General features: G+C 36.8%; 2 protein-coding genes across 3 annotated transcripts; both read left to right on the top strand.

The window, feature by feature from the left end:
* The first annotated feature begins 1,189 nt into the window (after nt 1-1,189).
* On the top strand, nt 1,190-5,875 carry LOC122342093 (deleted in malignant brain tumors 1 protein-like). Its single transcript, XM_043235877.1, has 6 exons — nt 1,190-1,211; nt 2,176-2,481; nt 2,570-2,863; nt 3,012-3,317; nt 3,397-3,534; nt 5,281-5,875. The coding sequence occupies exons 2-6, from the start codon at nt 2,271-2,273 to the stop codon at nt 5,532-5,534; spliced, it is 1,203 nt and encodes a 400-aa protein (XP_043091812.1). The 5' UTR covers nt 1,190-1,211; nt 2,176-2,270; the 3' UTR covers nt 5,535-5,875.
* A 6,345-nt stretch (nt 5,876-12,220) lies between these two features.
* LOC122342092 (deleted in malignant brain tumors 1 protein) lies at nt 12,221-22,818 on the top strand. Of its 2 annotated transcripts, XM_043235875.1 has the most exons (12): nt 12,221-12,343; nt 12,544-12,573; nt 13,434-13,733; nt 14,389-14,517; nt 14,624-16,426; nt 19,191-19,214; nt 19,321-19,638; nt 20,224-20,529; nt 20,761-21,048; nt 21,197-21,502; nt 21,582-21,719; nt 21,851-22,818. In XM_043235875.1, exons 5-12 carry the CDS (start codon nt 16,393-16,395, stop codon nt 22,087-22,089), a joined length of 1,653 nt encoding a protein of 550 aa, XP_043091810.1. In that variant the 5' UTR covers nt 12,221-12,343; nt 12,544-12,573; nt 13,434-13,733; nt 14,389-14,517; nt 14,624-16,392; the 3' UTR covers nt 22,090-22,818. The 2 variants fall into 2 exon arrangements, with proteins under 2 accessions (XP_043091810.1, XP_043091811.1); XM_043235876.1 differs by having other exon boundaries at nt 13,434-14,517.
* The last annotated feature ends 1,623 nt before the right edge of the window (nt 22,819-24,441 follow it).

The raw sequence follows: 24,441 nt of genomic DNA, 5'->3' as shown, positions 1-24,441 counted from the left end.
AAGGGTGTTACTGACTTCAGTGCTGAACAGCATTTGCTGTTAGTTATTTTTGGAACAAAGTAGACCAGTTCTCTCCACAATAACCAGAATGAAGACGATGCTGAGGATGACTATGAGGTTGTAGATATGGATGATAGCGCTCATGAAGGTGTAAACTCTGATCAGGATTATGTTAATGTAGATCAAAATGACTCTGAACCGGACTACGTCAATGTGGAAACAGACGATTCAGATTCACAAGACTATGTCAATGTCGATACTACAGAACACAGAAGTTCACTGGGCAATAACTATGAAGATTTCTGAAAGCTGTTTATGTATTAATTTATTTGAAGGTGGTTTGTTATAAGTGTGTGCTACCTGCCTTCTAATGTTTAGCATTTTATAATGACAAAATTGACTAGGATGTTAAATTCTTATGTCTACAAATGACACTTCCTCAAATTTTTTTTCACAGCTGTATCTGTAAAAAACGTTTTTGTCCATAGCAAAGCATCATCAGCTCTTTTCACTAATCAGGAAGCAACATTTTAATACATTAAACAGAAGCTCTATCATGCCAAGATCTTCTCTACTTGCTTTGATATTTGGTAATCTCAATTTTTAATTCTTTCAATTTTCATAACAGATGGAGAGTTAAACATTTTAATTTCTTAGATTTTCACTAAGCTTTTAAACTAGTTTTTTGTTTTTCTGAAACTGCTGAAAGTAAACTAATACATGTTGATATATATTTGGGTTGATGTGATTTTTAATTTTGAAAGGACGTTCATTAACAAGTTGACTGGTCTGCTACATGAAAATGAGCAGTTTAGTAGTTCTAACAATAATATTTATCTGTAACTTCTCACGCCTGGATGCATACATATAGTCATTATGTTTTTGTTCAATGCTCTTGTAGAATTTTTACACTGTAAGATTGAAGGAAGATCTATAGCAGCTGCTCAGATCACATTCCCACCACTATCATGCTATCATTGTAGGCTTATGAAGCTTTTGAGATATGTTGTCCACAGTGTCACTGCCTCGTAGACAGAATTCGAATGAATTTTGTTATGCAAAATATCTTACTCAGGACATTGTTAAGCTACATTAGTAACATGAAATGATTTTTTAAAATATTTCATTTGGTAATTGTGTAAGTTGTATGTGTTTTGCATAAATGTCTCTGTTTTTTATCTCAGCAGCCAGTGTTCTGACTTCTGTGACGGGTGAGTAAAAGACTGTTAGTCACTCTTTTTTAAAACTAAATCGTGACATAAACAGTCACTGTTTTGACTAGTCTGCAAGTTAAGCAAGTTGTAAGACAGAATAAGGAAAAAAAAAACAAGGTTAATATTAGCGTAGATGCTATTCTTTTCACAAGTACATGGTGTTTAAAAATCCAGTCTAAAACAGTCTAAAAATCCTTTAACGGATTTGAATAATAAAAGTGTATTAGTGTGTTTTGTGTAAGCTAGGTTAAAAAGATGTGTCTTCACATCTGACAGAGTGTGTCTGCTTCCCAAACAGAGTTAGGGAGATTGTTCCAGTTTGGGTGCTAGATAGGAAAAGGATCTGCCGCCCGCAGTCGATTTTTGATATTATAGGTATTATCAAATGGCCAGAGTTTTGAGAACGCAGTGGACGTGCAGGACTATAATGTGATAAGAGCTCACTCAAGTATTGCGGAGCTAAACCATTCAGGGCTTTATAAGTAATTAATAAGATTTTAAAATCTATTCGATGTTTGATAGGAAGCCAGTGCAGTGTTGACAGACCTGGGCTAATATGATTATACTTTGTTTTGGACTAGCTGAAGTTTGTTTATCAAGCGTGCAGAACAAGCATCCAATAAAACATTACAATAATCTATATAAATAGATTTTAGATTAAAGCGAGCGAACAGCAGTCGAATTTGTTAGATTAGTTTGATAGATAGTATCAGCTGTATGTAGATAATTCAATTATATTTGATCGCTAAAGAACAGAGGGCGATAAACTGAAGAGCGAAGCTACACTGAGCTACAAACAAACAAACCTCTCAGCAGACAGGGATAGTCTAAAATAGTACTAAAGCAATTAGTAAGAGAAAATGAGTGATTAGTGATTGGCCTCAAAAGATGTCAAACACATACTAAATATTAACATTATACTTTGGTATACATATTTTTCCTCATTAATTCAATTTACCAGGCATAAGATTGGTCAGTGGGTCTGTTTCATGCTGTGGGAGAGTGGAGATCCTCTATAATGGCCAGTGGGGAACAGTGTGTGATGATAACTGGGACATGAACGATGCTGCTGTGGTGTGCAGACAGTTACAGTGTGGATCAGCCATCCGTGCACCTCATGGAGCTGCCTTTGGTCAAGGTAGTGGTCAGATCTGGCTGGATGAAGTTAATTGTTCAGGAAGTGAAGGAGCCCTCAGACAGTGTTCACACAGTGGATTAGGACAACATGACTGCAATCATGGTGAAGATGCTGGTGTTGTATGTTCAGGTAAATTCAATCTTTTGTATCATTTTGATGTAAATGAGCTACAGAGATTACACAAATTATTTAAAATAATCATATATATATTTTGTAGGTGAGCTGCAGCTGCAGATGCCGACCTTTTCCTTGACCTCAGTACATGCAGCCGTTTCTCCTGGAGAAAGCGTCCAGTTCAGATGCACAGCACCTAAACCTAGATGCAACACTACTGCTGAATTCCAGCTCCTCAGAAACGGACCGCCTGTATCCTCTCAGACACACGAATCAAGTGTGACTTTCAACCTTTCTAATGTAGACGTCTCTTTTCAGGGCAGCTACAGCTGTCTTTACTCCTACCTAAACAACGCTGTCAAATCACCTTTCAGCAGCATTATTACCATCACTGTGGGTGAGTGCATCCAATCGTCATAAATTATGTGCATTAGTTGCATCATAAAAGTGAAGTCATTCTCTATTTTTAATCCTGACGAGATACGATTCTTGAAGCCATTGTTGTTTATTTAAAGAAAATTGACCGTCTTCTTCTTGTTTTCTAGTGGACTTGCAGCAGCCCAGCATTTCTCACAGTTATCCTGACGGGTCTCAGGGGCCGGTGATCACCAGGGGCCACAGTTTCACTATCATCTGTTCAACTCAATCTCAGCATCCTGGAGGCTCTTTTCTCCTGTTCAGAGGATCAGACATCACCGGGACTGAGTCAGATGTTAATCTCTCTTCCTCCTTCTTCTTTCCTGAGGCAGATTACTCACACGAGGGAAACTACAGCTGTGTTTATGAAGTCAGTGTCTCCTCTCGCTCCTTCCGTTCATCTGCCTCTGATCTGCTGCTCATCACTATCACAGGTACTGAGGTGCGAGGGTCTAAAAACAAGCTGGACTGCTGCTGATGAAGGTTTAACTCAAACATGTGTGTCTCTGTCAGCCTCCCTGCTTCCTGTCATTGGTGCTGCAGTGTCAGCTGTGCTGCTCTTGTTGTCTGGTCTCATAATCTTCCTCCTGCTCAAGAGAAGACGACAGCAAAGGAACATGGAAACTCATTTAAAGTGCTCTTTTACGAAAGGTAATGGTTTTGTATTCTATAACAGAATTCGGATGATGTCTTTTAAAACCGTCTGTAAACACACGCAAATACTGGTCCATATATTTGGACATTGACACAATTTGTATGTTTATGCTACCAGAATATAATTAAAAAGAAACAATCAATATTGAATAATGTGCAGACTTTAAGATTTAATTTGAGGGGTTGAACAAAAATATAGTTACAAAAATATAGATACAAACATTAATCAGTAACTAGTCACAACCATTTTTATGCACAACCCTCCCATTTACAGGGGTTCAGTCCTAATTGGACAAATAATTAATGAATAAAATGTTATTTTTTTAATATTATATTGAGAGTCCTTTGAAGGCAATAGCTGTCCTTAATCTGGACTGACTTCAGAAGATTGATCAAAATATAATTTTTTTACCTACAAAAACTCTGGTCATCAATAAACAGCAGTAACCCACTGCCACTGAAAGCCATGCCCGTTGGTGTTATCACAATGCTGTTGTATGCTTTGGATTATGAGTTACATGTTTCAAGTTATTTTAATTATATAGCACCATTTACAACAGCAGCAGCTGAGCAATGTATTTTATAGCATCAAATAACAAAAAACATTAAATTAATAAAAAAGCAAATAAATAAAATCACAGCTAAAATGCTAATTATATCAACATTTAAAAGAATGTGACACTGCACCACAAAACCAGTCATATGTGTCAATTTATTGAAATTGAGATTTACAAATTATCTAAACACTGAATAAATATGCTTTCATTAATGTATTATGGATGTTATGGTTGTGATAGGACAACCTTTTCCCGAGATACAACCATTTAAAGGGGTCATATGGTGTTGCTAAAAAGACTGTTCTTTTGTGAATGTGGTGTAATGCAGTGTGTTTATACGTTTAAGGTGCAAAAAACACTTTTGCACAAACTGTACATTATTGTTTATCCTCTAAGTCCTGCCTTCAGTGCGTTGTGATTGGCCAAATACAGTAAGCATCTGATGGAAATGTTACGCCACTTACTATAATGTGATGCCGTGTCCCCGCGCTATGACACCAGAACAATACAACACATTACAAACGAGGCATGTGTTGCATCACTTACGGTACCCTTAATGTTATAATTAAGTGATCTATTTAAATTAGCTGCACTTGATCAAATTCACCTGCCTGTAGTTTGCAGTAAAATTGCTGAACAGTGGCCCTCCAGGACCAGGGTTGAAAAACCCTGTGCTAAACCCTGAACCTTTGGTTGATTAACCCCAAACCTTGCTTACTCAAGGTATGTGGCTGCAAAAACGCATGCAGGAGTATGTTCATTCAGCACAGATTATGTTCCTGGTTAAGACCCAAGACATTATTAACAGAGCGATAAATCAACGAGTAACTATGAAAAAGGATGCTAAAAAAAAGCATGCTTGAGGTTATCCACTCCTATTATCTGTTTCAACCTCTGCCCCTTTTGGATCTTTTAGGCAGGTGTGAATACAGCAGTTGCACTAATGTGCATGGCTATAAATTACATATTTAAAAAATCTAATTCCTTAAATTTTCCTCCAATAGTGATGAGAGTGAGCACTTTAAGCCATTGTCATATAAATACATACATATACATACAGTAACTTGAACATGTTTTGATTAACAGCTAAAATAATACATTTGTGCCTGTGTGGAAATATATATGGACCTAACTGTACATATATTTTGCCCTTTAATTGTGCTTCATCTCTGTGCAATATCACTAGGTCAAGCTGCATCACGTACTAGCAGAAATGAAGAGGATGATGAGGCTGATTATGAAAATATTGAACTTGATGAAAACATGGATTGTGATGATTCTGAACAGGACTATGTTAATGTGGACTCTGATGAATCTGAACAAGATTATATTAATGTGGACTCTAATCATTTCAAACAGGACAGTGCTGTGGACTCTGATGAATCTGAACAAGATTATGTTAATGTGGACTTAAATCATTCCAACTCAAATGACAGTTGAATATGGTTTATTCTGCTTTTTGCTCTCCAAGAAGATGGGTAACATTTAAGAATACTATTCCTTTCTTACTGCATAACTGATAAGGCATCACTCAGTAAAATAACTATGAAATAACTAGTACTGAACACCTGTCATGTGCTAGGACTGTCTGTTGTTTTTTCTTGTCCCATGTGCTCTGTGTGCCCTACTTTCTGTCCTCTGTTGATTGTCTCATTGTTTTCAGATGTGTCTTGTTAATTTAGTAATTTCCTTTGTCCTTTATAAGTTCCAGTTTGTTTCATGTCAAATTGTCCGGTCTCGTCTGTGTATGCGTCTGGTTCCAGTCGGCCCGCCTGCCTGCCTGTCTGTATTATTTACTCTTTTTGGGAATATTAAAGACTGTTAAGAGTGATATCCTCATTGAGTGCTCCTTCACCATCTCACCACGACACGGAGCAACAGAATCCCCCCCCCCCTCCCACACTGTCCAGTCTCCTGATGTCTCCTGGCAGCCTCTATGCTCACCCTCTGCACACCATCTGGTGGTGGGATTCGCCACGGGTCTGCCTATTACCATTGCTGTCGTAGCTGGAGGATCCCTCACCTCAGCATCCAGCCTCCACCTTAGCCCGTAGACCCGTTGGTTCCCCCTTGGTTCCTAGCTCTCTCCTCTCCCCCGTAGTCCATCAGTCCACAAGCTCCGCAAGGCTCCATCGTCCCTCTGGCTCCACTTTGGTCTGTTGTCATCCATCCATCACCTTCGGATTCCACTCATCTGCAAATATATGCAAATAATCATAAATTCTGTTTACACTAATAGCAAATAGTAGTTAGGTGGCAGATATTTATGCTAAAATATGTTGGAACATTATGTCAATCGCTTTACCAGCACACGTCTTGTAAACCAGCACTGACTGCGCAGATGTGCACGTGTTTTATTCAGTGCTATTTATTACAGCCAGGCATTGTTGAGCGGAAACAACAAATTGTTCTACATTTGTCCTTAGCATAATTAAATTTGGTTTGTAATATTGAAATATTTCTTTATAGATTTTATTTTGTATTTGTTTTACTGCAATATTATGATTCTTATTTAATATCTTTGAAAGAGTTAGCCTACTGTATAAAGCGCTTCAGTTCATTATGTTGAGATAAAGGTGTGTGGAGTTATGAGGTTTACTGACAGTTTGAGCAGATTCAACAAGATTTTAGCCATAAACTCAACTTTAAAATTTTCTAATTCAACTTTATTGTCATTACACATGTACAAGTACAGATAAAGGAAATGCAGTTTAGGTCTAACCAGGAGTGCAATAAGCAGCAAGTGCAGAACATAGGTATAAATTACAAGTGCACATACAGGTAATATGTACAGGAGATAAATATGTATAAATTAAATTACAGGTGAATGTGTTAAGAGCAATATACACAGGTTGCTATTGTCAATGAAAGGGAAATTTACAGTTAGGCATGTATAAACAATTTACAGATGGTTATGTACAAACAGGATATACAGGATATGTATAGACACATTTACAAGAGTATGTACAATGGATAGAAGCTCACCAGGATGGCATCATATACGTTTCCTCAGGAAGAAAAGACGCTGGTGAGCCTTCTTGACCAGGCTGGAGGTGTTGGTGGTCCAGGACAGGTCTTCAGAGATGTGGGTTCCCAGGAACTTAATGCATGAGACTGGCTCCACAGCAGTCCCATTGATGTGGATGGAATCATGTGTGCCTCTTCTCACCTTCCTGAAGTCCACAATAAGCTCCTTGGTTTTGGTAGTGTTAAGGAGCAGATTATTGTCTTTGCACCACGTGGCCAGATGCTGGACCTCCTCCGTGTAGACAGTCTCATCATTGTTGCTGATGAGCCCGATCACCATAGTATCGTCAGCAAACTTGATGATGGAGTTAGATCCAAACACAGGCCTGCAGTCGTGGGTGAAGAGGGAGTAGAGGAAGGGGCTCAGCACACAGCCTTGTGGTACGCCAGTGTTGAGAGTGACAGTAGTGGAGCAGATGTGGCCTGACCTATCATGCTGAGGTCTGTTGGTCAGGAAGTCCATAACCCAGTTACACAGTGAGATGTTAATGTCAAGATCTCTGAGTTTGGTAATTAACTTAGAGTGTATGACAGTGTTGAATGCTGTGCTGAAGTCAACAAACAGCATCCGTGCATAAGTGTTTTTATTGTCCAAGTGTGTGAGTACGGAGTGCAGTGCGATGGAGACTGCATCCTCAGTGCTGCTATTGCCTTGATAGGCAAACTGGTGGGGGTCAAGTGTGGAAGTCAGAGAGTCCTTCAGATGGGACAAGACTAGTCGCTCAAAGCACTTCATAACGATGGGCTTGAGATTTTCGGCACTGGCACAATGGAGGTGGATTTGAGGCATGTTGGTACAGCTGCTTGGGCAAGGAACATGTTGAAAATGTCCGTGAATACCCCAGCGAGCTGCTCTGCGCATGCTCGTAGTACGCGTCCAGGGATACCGTCTGGTCCAGCAGCCTTGCGTGCGTTAATCCGGCTCAGTGCGGTGTGCACCTCTGAGGAGGTGAGTGTGATGGGTGGGTCGGTTGAGGGGGTGATCTTGGTGACCGTTTCATTATTGTCTCTCTCAAAGCGAGCATAAAAGTCATTAAGCTCGTTCAGGAAGAAGACATTAAGTGCTGTGGGGGTGGAGTGGTTGGGTTTGTAATCACTGATGGCCTGGATGCCCTGCCACATGCGTCGAAGGTCAGAGTTGGAAAAGTGCTCCTCTAGCTTCAGCTTGTAGCAGTACTTGACCTTTTTGATGCCCCTCTTCAGATTTGCCCTGGAAGTGCTGTAGACCTGTGCATCACCTGATCTGAAGGCAGTGTTGCGTGCTACTGTCAGAAATGCATGAACCAGTATCCAAAAGCTCTTGTCGGGTGTACGATGTAAAGGCACTGCTGTTCTGCACGAACAGACCCGAAATGAGCAAGTAAAATACTGCAAAACTGCAGAAACTGGAGAGCCTCGCGACGTGTACGCGCTGCCATCTTGGTCGATTACGTTGCATGGGCTAAATATATTTAGTGTGATATTTATGTTTATGTGATATGTTTCATGGGCTAAATGTTTGAAGATATAAAATAAAATTCAGAAAACACAAAAATGTTTATTCAAGTATTGGTAAAGTTTTTAAAACTAAGAAAACTATACTTCTTTTAAATTAAAAAAATATACTTTTAGTCTTTGGCTTTATGGGCTTTATGTACTCATCAGAAATATACTTAGAATGACATATATTTAAGCTATACTTGTGCTCATTGTTATATGGTACAGGGCACTAGCAGGGCACTAACCCTAACCCTAACTAGTCCACGAAGACAACGGTTTCTAGGGGCTAAATACCATGTTACTGGGGTCCCTTGAAAAACATGAAAAACATCCTGTTTTAAAGTAGTTTTTTATGTTTGAGGGCTTATACATTTAATTGTTTCTTTTTATTGTCTTCACAAATTATTTAAAATAATCATATATATATATATATATATATATATATATATATATATATATATATATATATATATATTGTAGGTGAGCTGCAGATGCCGACCTTTTCCTTGACCTCAGTACATGCAGCCGTTTCTCCTGAAGAAAGCGTCCAGTTCAGATGCACAGCACCTAAACCTAGATGCAACATGAGATGGTCTAGTTCTCAGGCATTGCCTCCCTCTTTTATGAAGGGTCTTGAACCTATTATTAGTGCTGAGGCTGTAGATATGACCATTGGAACAATTATCCTAAGATGAGGCTCACCCTGCTCATAACTGATCTTTAAATTAATGTAATGTAGTCAAATAAAGAACCAGAAGCATTGCAGTGTGCTGCAATTATTTCGCATAAATTTTTAATACATTTTTATATATACTATCACAAAGTTCTATTTGGATTTTCATGAAAAATACAGTATAAATTAAAGTTACACTTTATTTTCATAGTCTGCTTTGATTCTACATTTCAGCTAATTCAATCTACATTTCAGCTAATTCTTGTTAGTTTGCAACATGTCCTAGGGTGAGTAGAATAAGTTGACATATACTTGCAAAGTTTTTCATAGACAGTATGTTGTGGACCCATCAAAATGTGCTGCATTTACATTTAGTCTTCTTGCAGACACTTTTATCCAAAGCGACTTACAAAGCTCAGGATCATCTCAGACTGCTTTCTTGAACATGACTATATGTATGTATATGTATATATGTATACAATCTTTCTTAACACTACACAAATTGTGATGTGTTTCCACATGATTACTGGTGTAGGTCATCAGTGACATTTAAATGCCAAACGGTGCGTATAATGCAGAGAACTGTTTAATTGCAAAACGTTTTAAGCAAACAGTTTTATCAAACTTAGTTTGAAAAATATAGTGTGCTTTTAGTTTTGCACACTTGGTCTTAAGTATATGAGTGGGCCTCAAGTACCACTTTTAATGTCTAAAGCTAAAAAAAAAAAAAAAAAAAAAAAAAGGTCCCGTTCAATGCATTTCCGCAACGGACCAAAAGATGGCGCCTGCAGCTCAATCATCTTTCCATTTTCCAGTGCGGCCTATGTGGGTAACCTAAAATAATATAATTCCTTACTACTGGAGCTGCCGGTTCAAGCTTAAACAATGTAAAAGCAGTGAGAACTCAGTGTCAAGATTCACTTACTTTTCATTCACTTCATTCGTTTATAGTCAACCAACAGGAAGTAGTAGCAATTCAAAACTAGCCTATAATAACTTCTAAAAATCTAAGATAGGTAGGCTATCTTAGATTTTACAGTGATCCTGGTTCTTATCAGTAATTCGTGCTCAGCTAATACAATACAAATTCATATATTAATAATAATATTTGCTGTAGGTCAGCTGTTTTAGTAAACAAAATATAGGTTTATATATAATATAATATAATATAATATAATATAATATAATATAATATAATATAATAGTTTCAGCAATGTTTTTATTCTCATAGTCCACACATAAAACCCCAGTTCATTTTGATGCAGGGCTATTTGGTATTATTGTCTTATTTGTCAGCACAGTTGTTCATTAAAATAACTATAATTAATATTTAAAAATGACTTGCAGGTTTGTCTGATGTCTTACTGAAATACATCATAGTTTGTGCTTATCCATCGATGTTACTGTAGGCCTAAATATAGATGACTTTGTCTTCTGTAATAAAACACTGTACGTGGATTCTTCTGCCCCTGACTCTTCGTCACTGTAAGAATGTGTTGAGTTTTGCAAACAGTGTCTAAACCGCCTGAACTTGCATCACGTCTGCTGTCCCCATCACCTTTATGGCAGCAGCTATTTGCACTATATGCTATTTACACTAAGTGCTAAAAGCAATGCATTGTATTTACACTAGGTGAAAATAGCGGCATTTTTTGTGATATGCTATTTACATTAAGTGCAAAAATCAATTGATTTATTCACACTAACTGAAAATAGCAGCTTTTTTTCAAGTGCAATTGACAGATTTTGCTATGCTACTTATTGCTAGTGGCAGTTATATGCACTTTAGTATTGAAGTACCTGAAAGCACTTTTGACTAGCAATCCACCTCGCTGAGGTTAGGTTAAAGTAAGGGTTTCAAACGCATTCCCTGAAAGTCACAGCCCTGCGGAGTCTAGATTCAGCCGAATGCACCCGATCGAGCTAATCAAGTACTTGAAGGGGGGTTTGAAACTAAACTCTGCAGGGCTGTAGCTCTCCAGGAAATGTGGTGACACCCTTTAGTTGAAGTGAGACTTTAGTGCGTGCAGGGCCCTGCTGAAAAAGAAATGCAGAAAATACGCTACAAAAATACTAAAAAAATTTAATGGTTTGACAGGAAAAAGTTAATGGTTCATAATGATATTTTAATGGAAACCATTAGAATTTCTGTGATGTGTCTTATTGTTTTTTTTAGCAATGATTTGCATTAGAGGACCTTTCTTCCTCTCTATGTTAGGTCATATAACCTAAATATAACAGCAGCTCACCAGGTTTCTAATAGTTCTTCTATAAAGGTGCACCTCCATGTAAGGTGGCACTAACTTAAAAAACAGACTGACTTGGACTGACAGTACAGCACTGCAGTGCATAAAGGGTGGAAGTAGGCTGTACTAATGGTCTGTGTTTGGCCAGTGTGGTCTGTTTTTAAATAAACACATTTAACCACAAGTTTCAGAAACCTTAACATGTGTGAATAATGCGAGTATGTCCCAGCGCAGCAGTACAATTACTGCACAAACCTTCAGAATGATTTTAAGCAGCTTCATTTGAAAAAAGCAACGAATGTCTTGCTTATTTTGGGGCGCTGAATTTCTAACGATTATCGTCAGTTTGATTACAGACGTCTCTGCGTTTAAATAAATAAATAAGTGTTAATCTCGTGATTATACATTACTTTCACTCTATTTGATAGTAATGTATAGTATTCGGTACTCTTCGGTGCTTCACAATCTGTATCATTACAAGCGCTATGTAAATAAAAGTGATTAATTGAACTGAAAACAATAGCTGACTATTTAGGACAGAGATACGTTCAAAAGAATTGTGCAGTTCTCAGTGGTTACTGAAGTTAGTTTCTACATGAGCATAAACACTGAGCCATTTTTTCCTGATGAACTGTGTGAGAAGCTGAAGTGTTTCGTGTGACAGGGGAGGGATCAGTGAAATGCGGAACTGTTGTAGCTCTGTTTGCGCCGAGCTGGTGTCTGTCTGACTCAGAGAACATGTGAAGAGCAACAGATATAAACAGCACACACATCGATCAATGAAAGGACAGAAATGCTGAGAATGCTCCTTGATTTTATACTTGGTAAAAAAAATTTAACAGATACAATTTGATTGTTTATTACATTAAATGATGTTCATTGTTTTTGAACCATTAACGAACAAATACATCCTTTACGTTATCAAAAAAGAAGACAGCACAAAAAAAATTTACTTATCTACATGAAGTCTTTGTGATAAATAGTTATTTAATGAAGGTACGTCTTTATGTTTTCTCTTTTACAGTCATGGTTTTGCATAACGACCTGGTTACTGGTGAGTGATCCTCTCAATGTCGCAAAAGCTTTGATAAACATCTCTATATTACATTGATAAAAGGGTAGTTAAATCAAATATTATCAAATCTGAATTACTTTTTTTTTCTTCTTTGGAATACAAAAAGAAAAATAAGAAAAAGGAGAAACGCTAAAGGCTCTGCTGGTCATTTTTTCCATGCAGTTATATTGAAAGTTGACTTTTAAGCTTTCGAGCACATAAGCTGTCCATACGTGCGTTCCATGTCTTTTGAAACCGTGTACCTTTGTGTGAGGATCATACTGAAATTGAAGACATTGCAAACTAAATAAGCTGTTAACTGCCAGGATTAATGAGTCAGAACTTGAGAACTGCGTCAGTCAGATTCCCGAGTAAATCATTTAAGAGAAATCCTAAACATCAGGAGAGAACCCATCTAGTATGTCAAATAACATCTGGGGGATCTAAGCAGCGGCACATTTGCTACAGCATCAATTGTTTTGGCATCCCTCCACCTCTCCAACTTGACCCATATTCATCTCCCAGGATTATTAATCCCAAAAGGCTGCTTCTATGAGCCCTTCCATTGTTAACCTTAATAGCGTAAAGATTATATGGGCAAACAAACTTGTAAAAGCTTTTTTGTGAATCAGTGATTAATTCAAACAGAACAAACTGTGTTTTCACTTCGACATTATTAACAGAAGAGGCTGGGGGGGTTTTTTTAGACAGAAGAAATGCTTTGAAATGATGGTGTGTAAATATCACAGCGTAACAGAACGTTCATATTTAGGTGAACTATCGCTTTAAAGCAGACATCGGGTTGTTTTATTTGAGAATATGTGAGCTGAAAATTTCGCTTAATTTTCTCTGTTTAACAGGAACTCCGTCCGCCAGACTGATGAATGGTTTAGATGGCTGTTCAGGAAGAGTTAATGTCATTACTAACACACCGTGGACAGTGTGTGGTGACTCCTGGGACATTAATGCTGCATCTGTGGTGTGTAGAGAGTTGAGATGTGGAAGAGCAGTTATTGCAGATAGCCTGGCTCTTTTTGGGGTAGAGGATCGAAACGTGAGTACGATCAGATGCCAGGGGGATGAGTTATCCATCAAAGAGTGCTCTTTAAAATGGACTGAAAATAATTGTTCTCAGAGAAATGCTGGAGTCATATGTTCAGGTATGAGCATTTAAATTTTCCCTTGATTAAAATTGTAATTTTCAAGAGTGCTGGTGTACACCGTGATCTGTGATAACAATCTTACAGTACAATATCAGTTGCTAGAACTTTACCGTAAGAAATGCGGTACCAACATTTTACAGGCAGGTTTTATGGACTTAAAGTCACAGTAAATTTTTTTTTACAGTAATAAAATTATATATTATTACATTGTATACGTAACTAGTATAGTGGTAAGAAAATAGAAAAACACATTTCAAAGTACTAATATTTGTTTTATACTAGTGTAATACACTGATAACCCCTAAAGTCAGGTGGTCATGAGGAAGTCACATGATAAATCATAATTGGCTAAGGAGGGAATACTAATACAGAAGGTGCACACAGTGTCATTCACACAAACGCTAAACACCACCATGGTAACAAAAATGATACTAAAATATCATTGTTTCTGCTGGTCAAGTCAGCAAAACTGCTTTTCCATGAGTGAAACCTATTGTACATAGGGAATTATTCCCTCATGCGAAAATCCTGTGTGACCAGACCTTGATGCATGAATAATCTATTAAAACAATTAGCTGAAAAATATGGGATCATTCAGCCGTTCTGAGGATAGGGTGCACTCTTGTTAATGCATTATACACCTTTTCTTCAGCTTCTTCAATTATTATCATTGGTGCTGTGGTCACAGCTGTACTGTTCATATTGTCTGCACTGATAATCATTTTCCTGGTGAGGAGGAGACGAAAACAAAAGAAAATCCAAATATGCTCTAATTCAAAAGGTAAGAATTAATGTCCATTACCTTTACCTTGGATGCCAGCAAATATGAATGATTAAATATTGTACTACAATAATAAAACCGTTTTCAATGTAATCTGTATCCCAAGATGCTGTTAATATGCGAGATGTGCTCCACAATAACCAGAATGAAGACGATGCTGAGGATGACTATGAGGTTGTAGATATGGATGATAGCGCTCATGAAGATGTAAACTCTGACTCTGATCAGGATTATGTTAATGTAGATCAAAATGACTCTGAACCGGACTACGTCAATGTGGAAACAGACGATTCAGATTCACAAGACTATGTCAATGTCGATATTACAGAACACAGAAGTTCACTGCGCAATAACTGAAGATTTATGAAAATGTGAATTATTCATTATATCTAATAAGCATTGTCCAGATATGAATTGTTCTTTGTATATGAAGAGAACAAAGACTCTTCGGTCATTATTAAGCACTAACATTAAATAAGAGACTCGTGAATTCTCTGTAACGTGAATCAGAATTCTCTTTTCCTGTTGTGAAGTATCAGTTTGTCTACTTCGCTGAAAATAATGGCACTTGCAAATTAGCAGTTGTTAACAGAGCTTTGGCAACAAGTATGAATATTTATTAGTAGTGTTTTTGACAGCAAGAAATAAGGAACCTCATAGTGTGACACAACTTCCCACAACCCCTCTGCTGTATGTCTTCTCTCGTTTTTTTTATTTTAAGACACCTGGTAACGAGTTACTGATACTTTGTGATGTATGCCTTTTATTATGAGTGCCCACTGGGTACCTGAATAATTTTATTTAAATTAAAATCTGTTAAAGCAACATTTAATATGTTTGTAGAGTTTCCTCTGAATACAACTGCCAGAGTCTCTCCACTTCCTCAAATCGACCTCAGAGCTAAATCAAAGTATTAGCATACTCAGAAAACAGCTATTCTTCAATGTTTTAAAAATGCATCTGGCTAATCAGGAAAATGAAGCGGAAATCCAGCTGAACGCAACTCTTTAACTCCATTTCAGAGTACTGCATATCTGATGTGGTTTCTTAATTCCCTTTTGCAATTTCTATCACATGTAAACAGTTTCACTTCTTTGCATGAGATCATTTAATAGTTTGCATATGAAGTCATTCCATCACTCCTTCTTCTACAGATGCGAACTAAACAAACTCTAATATGTCATTTGAAGCACTATACAGCATACCAGCTGGGTCCTGAACTCCCCATGAAAAGAGTGAGGGTCACATTTTACTGATTTTTAGCACTAAGCAATATTTTAGACCATAAATATATTTAGACCATAATCATATATATCATAAAAGGTGCTGTCTTCATATACAGACTGTTTAATGGGCAAGTGCAGCATTTATGTTCATTCACAGCTCAACCTTTAAATACAACATAAATACAAAGTTTTATTCACACATTCAAACAATTTATGGTGTAAATTACAGTGTATGTAATGTAAAAAATGTCTTTTTTTAGGAAAAAATTGAAAGTTAGCCATAAGTGTGCATAGTAAAAGATTTATTTCTCACATTTATGGGCCAAGAAGTATGCTTTTGCTTTTGTATAGATGTTTGCTTTAAAATAGAAATCAATTAGAATCTTGGCTAATTTATAGTCTTCTAAGAAACAGTGAGTGATGAGTTTAAAGAGTTAGTTAAAAGTAGTTGAAAGGGCTGTATATTGCTCAAGTTTGTCGTATCATTGTGAATTTCTCTTCGTAATGCAATTCTTGGAAAGAGGTTGGGTAAAAAAGGGATGTTTAATTTGATTGAAAAATGCATTTTTTAAATAGCTAAAAAGGGAAGTGAATTGGCAAGTTTGCAGTTTTGGTTCAGAACATCTTAAGTGCATTTTGAAACAACACAATGTCAAGACCTTCTCTTCTCACTCTGATAATAGGTAAATTTAATTTACAATCTTTGCTGTGCCTTTTGTATTTATAGATGATGTTTAAAGATTTGCTATAATAAAACATTTAATAATGACATATTTGTGTATTTTACGTCAAAATATTGATACTACAATAATATTTCATGCTTACAGTACTGTTCATGTTTATGAACTGTGTAATTTGGTGGTGGTGAATGAAGAACTGTGTGCTTTCAGGTTTTAGTTTTCCACTATTTGTTCTTTCTAAAACTGAACTCAACTTTTATACAATATTTTATTTTAACTTTAACACAGTCTAATTATTCTTCAAGGGATGTTTGAGTTTTAACCATTTAATGGGGCTCACACGGGTTCTAAAAATTGAGAACCGTGAACAGTGTGAAAAAAACAAAATGTCAAAAAGCTAGACTGCATCAAGCCACAGCCCATAGCTTTTCACAGCAACTCTCACAGTCTGCTACGGTACACAATACACTCTTGGGGCTGTTTCCTAGGCAGAAATGAACCCCCAGACCTAAATGACTAAAAGAAAACTTTGCATGTTTTCTCTGTCATGTCAAAACAGGTCCATAATCCTGACCATATTATTCTTAGTCACTTAGTTTATTTGCTTTAGTCACTATGGTTTTCTTTTTGAAATCCGCTCTTGGCGGCCTCATTGGCTGTTTTCTTGACTCTGTATTTTGTGAAGATCATCAATCGGTCACTATCTGATCTGATCACTATCAAATATTTACAGCTGAAGAACAGACGAGCAAGAAACGTGTCTGATATTTTGAGCCAGTTATACAACAAACAGTGGACATGTTCGCACAGCAGCACGATATGGTTGTCAGTCCCTTATGGTTGCATTCACACACATTTCATCACTGTCTAGAATAACGAGATTACTCAAACCTCATTTCTAAATTTGAATACTTTCCGGATTTTTCACATGGAGTTTTAGATTTAAAATTGTGTGTTGCATTTTGTGTTTTAGGGTTACAGGAAATGTCTGCATCATATCGGGAAATTATCTTTGCTGTTTGTTTGTATTAAATTTTTTTTTCTTATAGTGTGCTTAACTGATCAACGGTTACAGCCACAAGCTAATAACAAGCTAATAATCATAAATGAACAAAGTGCAAAACAAAATGCAGTTGTCAATCCCAAACACTGACAGCATGTATGTTTGTAGTGTTTGGAATGACTTGAAACTCTGGTATTATAATGACTTGAATAATAACGGAATTGGTTATTTAACAACCAATTACATCTATACCTGCACTGTACCACATTTCACCAACAGATCAGAAATAGGTGGATGGATCAGTAGCTGTATCTGTTCGCAGTATTAACAAAATAAATAACTAGAAGTGAATGACTATACTCAGCTTAATGAGAAAAGCCTACTCAAGAATTTAAAAAAACAGCTTCTCTGGTCTTCAGTGATGTTAGGACAACATTTGAGCAAATAATATCTGAGCAAGAGCAGAGCCGATTCAGAAAAGAACTGTGTATATGTGAAAGCACGCGTCAGAGAGATTTGTGCTTGTACATTACAAGGACTGCGTAACATCATGCAGTCTTGACACTGCCATTAACATCACGGTATAGAAACTGACTTAGATTAGGAATAAGGAAAAGGCCATCAAATGAATTAAAAATGAAAACAAATGAAATCGGACAATTTGTCAAATGTAAGTACCTTAAATAGCTCAACTCTGCTTAAATAATAGTCATATTGCGTCTTCCTTGGACCGGTTCAAATACCTAGCGAACTAGAAAAACCCAAGCATTCAAACCAAAAAATAAACATAAAACAAGAGCAACAAATGGGCTCCGTAGAGCTGAAACACATAATAAAGTACCTTTATTTATATCCAGGCAAAACCACCTATTAAAACATTAAGTGCTTCACTCCTACCTATATCAAAGATCAAAAAACAGCAGACACGACCTCCTCGTTTATGAAACAATAGACTTCATGGAGCTGAAATACATGCATTAAAACCCCTTTATTCTTTCTAAAACACGCACCACGTATTTAAACGCTTAACAATCTCAACGCCTACTCTTCTTCTTCTCATGTTTTTTTTGTTGGTTTTGGCAAACCAACTTAAAGGTGCATTACGAACTACCGATCTATATATTTAAGGGTGAACTCGTGAATTGTGCAAATGTTGTAAAAGCAAAATAACAAAATGTTGCTTGACACATTTAATTTATTTATTTTTTAATAAATGTTGTTAGTTCGTTCCGTTTTCATTTTTTTTTATTTCAGACGAAAATAACCTATCTTACCTTTCTGCTGTTAAAAAATGTGTGGTGTTGTGCAGGAACAGTAAAGTCCTGCCCTTCTTTGATTTGACTGGCCATTGTTGGGGGGTCAAATACTGAATTTGTCAGGGACATGTTCTGTGTGGAAAAATGGATGTGTGGCGTGAGAGCGTGAAAATTGTGTCAACTGCATGAGTCTCACGCTGAATGCTTGAGAGTTGGCGGCTCTATCAGTAATTACAACAGTAACTAAACAGGGCAGGTTTTTGCTTAATTAAGAACAGGCTGTTTTGTGATTGAAACTGTTTACTTACAGAGGCTAATGAACTCGAAGTTTCGCACATTGACATAAAAAACTTACTTCCACAAAATAAGGTGGATGAAGGGGGGGTGAAGTTGCAGCAACAGATTGTTCTGCATCCACCCAAAACTGGTTGGCATAGACTTCAATTACATATTATAAAAAGGGGTTTAATATGTCTCCTTTAAATGTAATTGTTTTTCATCTCAACAGCCAGTGCTCTTTCTGTTGCAGCTGGTAAGTAACAGACTGTTTAATTACTCATTTAAAACTTTTTTCTAGTTACATGAAGTAAATGACTAGCCTTAAATGTTACAATACTTGTTATATCATAATGTTTTAGGAGAAAATAGTATCAGACTGGTGAATGGTGCAAATAACTGCTCTGGAAGAGTGGAGATCCTCTATAATGGCCAGTGGGGAACAGTGTGTGATGACTCCTGGGACATGAATGATGCTGCTGTGGTGTGCAGACAGCTGGGATGTGGAATAGCTGTAAGTGCACATGGCAGTTCTCATTTTGGCGAGGGTAGTGGTCAGATCTGGCTGGATGATGTGGAATGTTCAGGAAGTGAATCATCGCTCACGCAGTGCTCACAGCTTTCTATTGGAAAACATAACTGTGAACATTCTGAAGATGCAGGTGTCGTCTGCTTACAAGGTATATCTGGTTTTTCTTTTGTTTTGTTGTATTGTATGTGTAATTTTTTTATTACATTTTTATTTTTTTACATTTGCCCCCAGTTTTACAGACGAGGCTAACACCTATCCTAAACTAAATGTAAAAATAAAATCAACTTACACTGGTTGATCTTTAAACACGCCAGTGCCTTTGTTTTGTCTTAAGATGCACACCAGTAATGTTTTTTTTGTTTGTTTGTTTTGCTTTTAAACCATGTTTATAAAAATTACTTAAATGTCCTAACTGAACTATGCTTAATCCTGGTCTAAGCCCTGTTTATGAAATTTGTTTTCTCAACATTCCTTATTAATTTTCAACAGATATTACGAAATTTCAAACAGATTGCTTTGATGTTTAGAAATTAGTGCTATGAGTTTTGAAAATGTACCCCTTGCCTGTGGTGAAAATAATATCATTTTTAATCACAGCATTAAAAAAACACACACCAAGGTGTTTGGCTCCAGCAAGAAACTAATGCAAATGAATGTGTAACACAGATATTTACCACATGACAAAATGCACATTTTAATCCTTATTGCTTACATGTTTAATTCCATCTACCAGACGTAAGATTGGTCAGTGGGTCTGATTCATGCTGTGGGAGAGTGGAGATCCTCTATAATGGCCAGTGGGGAACAGTGTGTGATGATAACTGGGACATGAACGATGCTGCTGTGGTGTGCAGACAGTTACAGTGTGGATCAGCCATCCGTGCACCTCATGGAGCTGCCTTTGGTCAAGGTAGTGGTCAGATCTGGCTGGATGATGTTGAATGTTCAGGAAGTGAAGGAGCCCTCAGACAGTGTTCACACAGTGGATTAAAAAAGCATAACTGCAATCATGGTGAAGATGCTGGTGTTGTATGTTTAGGTAAATTCAATCATTTTGTTGTGAATGAGCTACGGAGATTACATTTAGCCCTCTTTTTTATTGTTTTCACAAATTATTTAAAATAATCATATATATATATATATATATATATATATATATATATATATATATATATATATATATATATATATATATATATATATATATATATATATATATATATATATTTCACAAATTATTTAAAATAATCATATATATATATATTTGTAGGTGAGCTGCAGATGCCGACCTTTTCCTTGACCTCAGTACATGCAGCCGTTTCTCCTGGAGAAAGCGTCCAGTTCAGATGCACAGCACCTAAACCTAGATGCAACACTACTGCTGAGTTCCAGCTCCTCAGAAACGGACCGCCTGTATCCTCTCAGACACACGAATCAAGTGTGACTTTCAACCTTTCTAATGTAGACGTCTCTCTTCAGGGCAGCTACAGCTGTCTTTACTCCTACCTAAACAACGCTGTCAAATCACCTTTCAGCAGCATTATTACCATCACTGTGGGTGAGTGCATCCAATCGTCATAAATTATGTGCATTAGTTGCATCATAAAAGTGAAGTCATTCTCTATTTTTAATCCTGACGAGATACGATTCTTAAAGCCATTGTTATTTATTTAAAGAAAATTGGCCGTCTTCTTCTTGTTTTCTAGTGGACTTGCAGAAGCCCAGCATTTCTCACAGTTATCCTGACGGGTCTCAGGGGCCGGTGATCACCAGGGGCCACAGTTTCACTATCATCTGTTCAACTCAATCTCAGCATCCTGGAGGCTCTTTTCTCCTGTTCAGAGGATCAGACATCACCGGGACTGAGTCAGATGTTAATCTCTCTTCCTCCTTCTTCTTTCCTGAGGCAGATTACTCACACGAGGGAAACTACAGCTGTGTTTATGAAGTCAGTGTCTCCTCTCGCTCCTTCCGTTCATCTGCCTCTGATCTGCTGCTCATCACTATCACAGGTACTGAGGTGCGAGGGTCTAAAAACAAGCTGGACTGCTGCTGATGAAGGTTTAACTCAAACATGTGTGTCTCTGTCAGCCTCCCTGCTTCCTGTCATTGGTGCTGCAGTGTCAGCTGTGCTGCTCTTGTTGTCTGGTCTCATAATCTTCCTCCTGCTCAAGAGAAGACGACAGCAAAGGAACACGGAAACAGTCTTGAAGTTCTCCTTTAGAAACGGTAACTTCATTTGATGAAAATTATTTATTTCTTTTTGTTGTATTAAGTTTTAACATTTTATCTTCCTTCAACAGTATGTTTATTAAAAACTTCTTTTAATATATTTGCCCTTCACTATGCAATGTTACTAGGTACGGATAATACATATGCAGGTGCATCACATGGCAATAAAAATGAAGAGGACGATGAGGATGATTATGAAAATGCAGAACTGTATTTTAAAAACAATAATTGTGATGATTCTGAAGAGGACTATGTCAATCCAGACACATATGACTCTGAAGAGGACTATGTCAATGCAAAGGAGAATAAAAGTGTGCTAGAGAAATCTGATGAAAACATTTATGAAAGCTATTGTGATGAATACTAGTAGTTTGTAAACTACTAGAATTAATAAGTCTAAAGATGACAGTGATTGATATGTAAATAGAGTAAAAAAAATCTTTGTTCGGCTTCACTTTCTTTTAAAAATGAGGATTGCTTTGAGATAAAGAAATATAGAAATGTGCATATTATACAGCACACATACTACACAGTTTTCTGGCATATATACGTCAAATGTTGAAAAATGAATAAAAGCAATGTAATATCAGTAGCAGGAGGCTATGAGTCCACACTTTTAAAAGTGTAATTTTAGCTCCAAGATGGAGGGAGTCATGTATACATTTCAGGAGTGTTAAATTGGACTCAAATTGAGTTCTTTGTTCATTGTGTGGTCAGTGTTCATGTAAAACAATAAATAAATAAATACACAAAACAATGTGTTTACATAATTTTTTTTTTTTATTTCCCCTGCACCAAAATATCTTCACATGCAGTGTTTTTAGCACATGTAAAGAAGTAACAACAATTAACATAATGCTAAAGAAAATCAAAATACATATACTTATTTGGTACATATATGTCACGTCTTTGGACTTTGTTATTGTTTCTGTCTCATGCCATGTGTTCCGTGTGACCTAATTTAGTTTATTGTCTTCAGCTGTGTGAGTTAATTTAGTCATTTACCCGGTGTATTTAAGTCCTGTGTTTTCAGTTCTCTTTGTCCGATCTCGTCCTTATTTTCGTGTGGTTTTGTGCTGCCTGTACTTGTATAGTTTATTTTCCTCTCAGAGTAGATTAAAGCTCTTTATTTTCATTTATACTCACTGTCTGCTCTCGTGCTTACCACACGCGTGACAATATATATTCTGAATGTAAACAGGTTGCATTATTCTGTGCTTACATTTATCTGCTTAAACAATAGCGTCATTTTAAAATAATTCATAAAAAACTATTAACATCAAACGCCAGAGACAAGTATCGGTTACAATAATAGCTTACTCAAAATATTTACTGAAAAAATTGTCGTAATTTTTGTTGTTCAATTTATTTTAAGGGATATCCCACACATACTTTTTCATATAGATTAATGGCAGTATGGTGAGTAACAGGAAGTTATCAAGTTCATCTGTCAGCAGTCATTTTGACTGTCATGACAACAACGAAGCTCCAGTCCGGGTCAGTGAAAATGATTCAACTCAGTGAAGAAAGTATGCAGATACTTTTCATGCTTATGTGCAGTGAACTGAACTAGAGTTGTCTCATGAACGTGAAAGTCAGGATAATTGCTAAATAATAGGCTATGTAAAATTTCAGTTAATTCCTTACAAAACTTTACTGTATACCTGCAAAACACTTGTAATATATAGCACATGACGCATAAGAACACATACAACACATACATATTTTTAAAATACATGAATATGATAAACAACATATGGAAAATCACTTCAATATAGTGAGACAACATTATGAAAACTCATTCAATTAATGCTTAATATAATCACCAAATTTGTATACTGATAATATTGATAATGCTGATATTTCATCTGTTAGAAAAGTTTCTGATCGTTTGTCTACACAGCATACAAATGTAAGCTAGTGTTAATCCTCTAAAATTCAACACCACACCTTTAAAACTGCCCAGCAAAATGCTGATTGGACCCCTAATAGGGCTAACCGTGGGCTCATAACACGCACACAGGTAAGTGGCTGTGGACACAGTGGGAGAGTGTGGGCACGCTGTGGGCTGGCTGTGAGTACAGTGGAGCATTTACATTTACATTTAGTCATTTAGCAGACGCTTTTATCCAAAGCGACGTACAAATGAGGTAGGCAATAGAAGCAATTAATGTCAACAAAACCTGGAGCAGGTTTAGGTACGCAGTGGAGCAGGTTTATGGAGTCTGTGGGCTGGCTGTGGGTACAGTGAAGCAAGTTTAGGTACGCTTTAGGTTCATTTTGAAACCATTAGGCCTAATAGTTGCAATGCAAAAAATGTTTTGAATTGCCTACAGGCCATGGACATTCCCAGTTATTAGTGCAAAGAAAACTCTTAAAATAGATTTTACAGTTGCAAAATATTATCCTGCATGCTACATTTGTGATCATAATGAGTCATTAGCTGTAAAGCATGATCTTTTTAAGTGTGAGACATGCATATGTATCTTAAGGGTTGTTGAGAACTTATTAGTTGGAGGGTGAAGAAAACAGCAAGAAACAAGTTAAATGGCAGTTAAACTTGAAAGACATATTAGACCGCATACTTATCATTTTCACACTATTAGCAACGGTTAACAATTATGGTATTAATTATATGGTGGATTATGTTTTTATGCTGTAAATATTACATGTTGTTGAAAATTTTTACTTTTAGAGATTGCAGCACAAAAAAAATGAA

This window comes from Puntigrus tetrazona, chromosome 3 (assembly GCF_018831695.1).
Source record: "Puntigrus tetrazona isolate hp1 chromosome 3, ASM1883169v1, whole genome shotgun sequence".
In the NCBI taxonomy this organism is placed as follows: Eukaryota; Metazoa; Chordata; class Actinopteri; order Cypriniformes; family Cyprinidae; genus Puntigrus; species Puntigrus tetrazona.
Note: the sequence above shows the minus strand (reverse complement) of the source record. Positions and strands in the feature narration are given on the sequence as shown.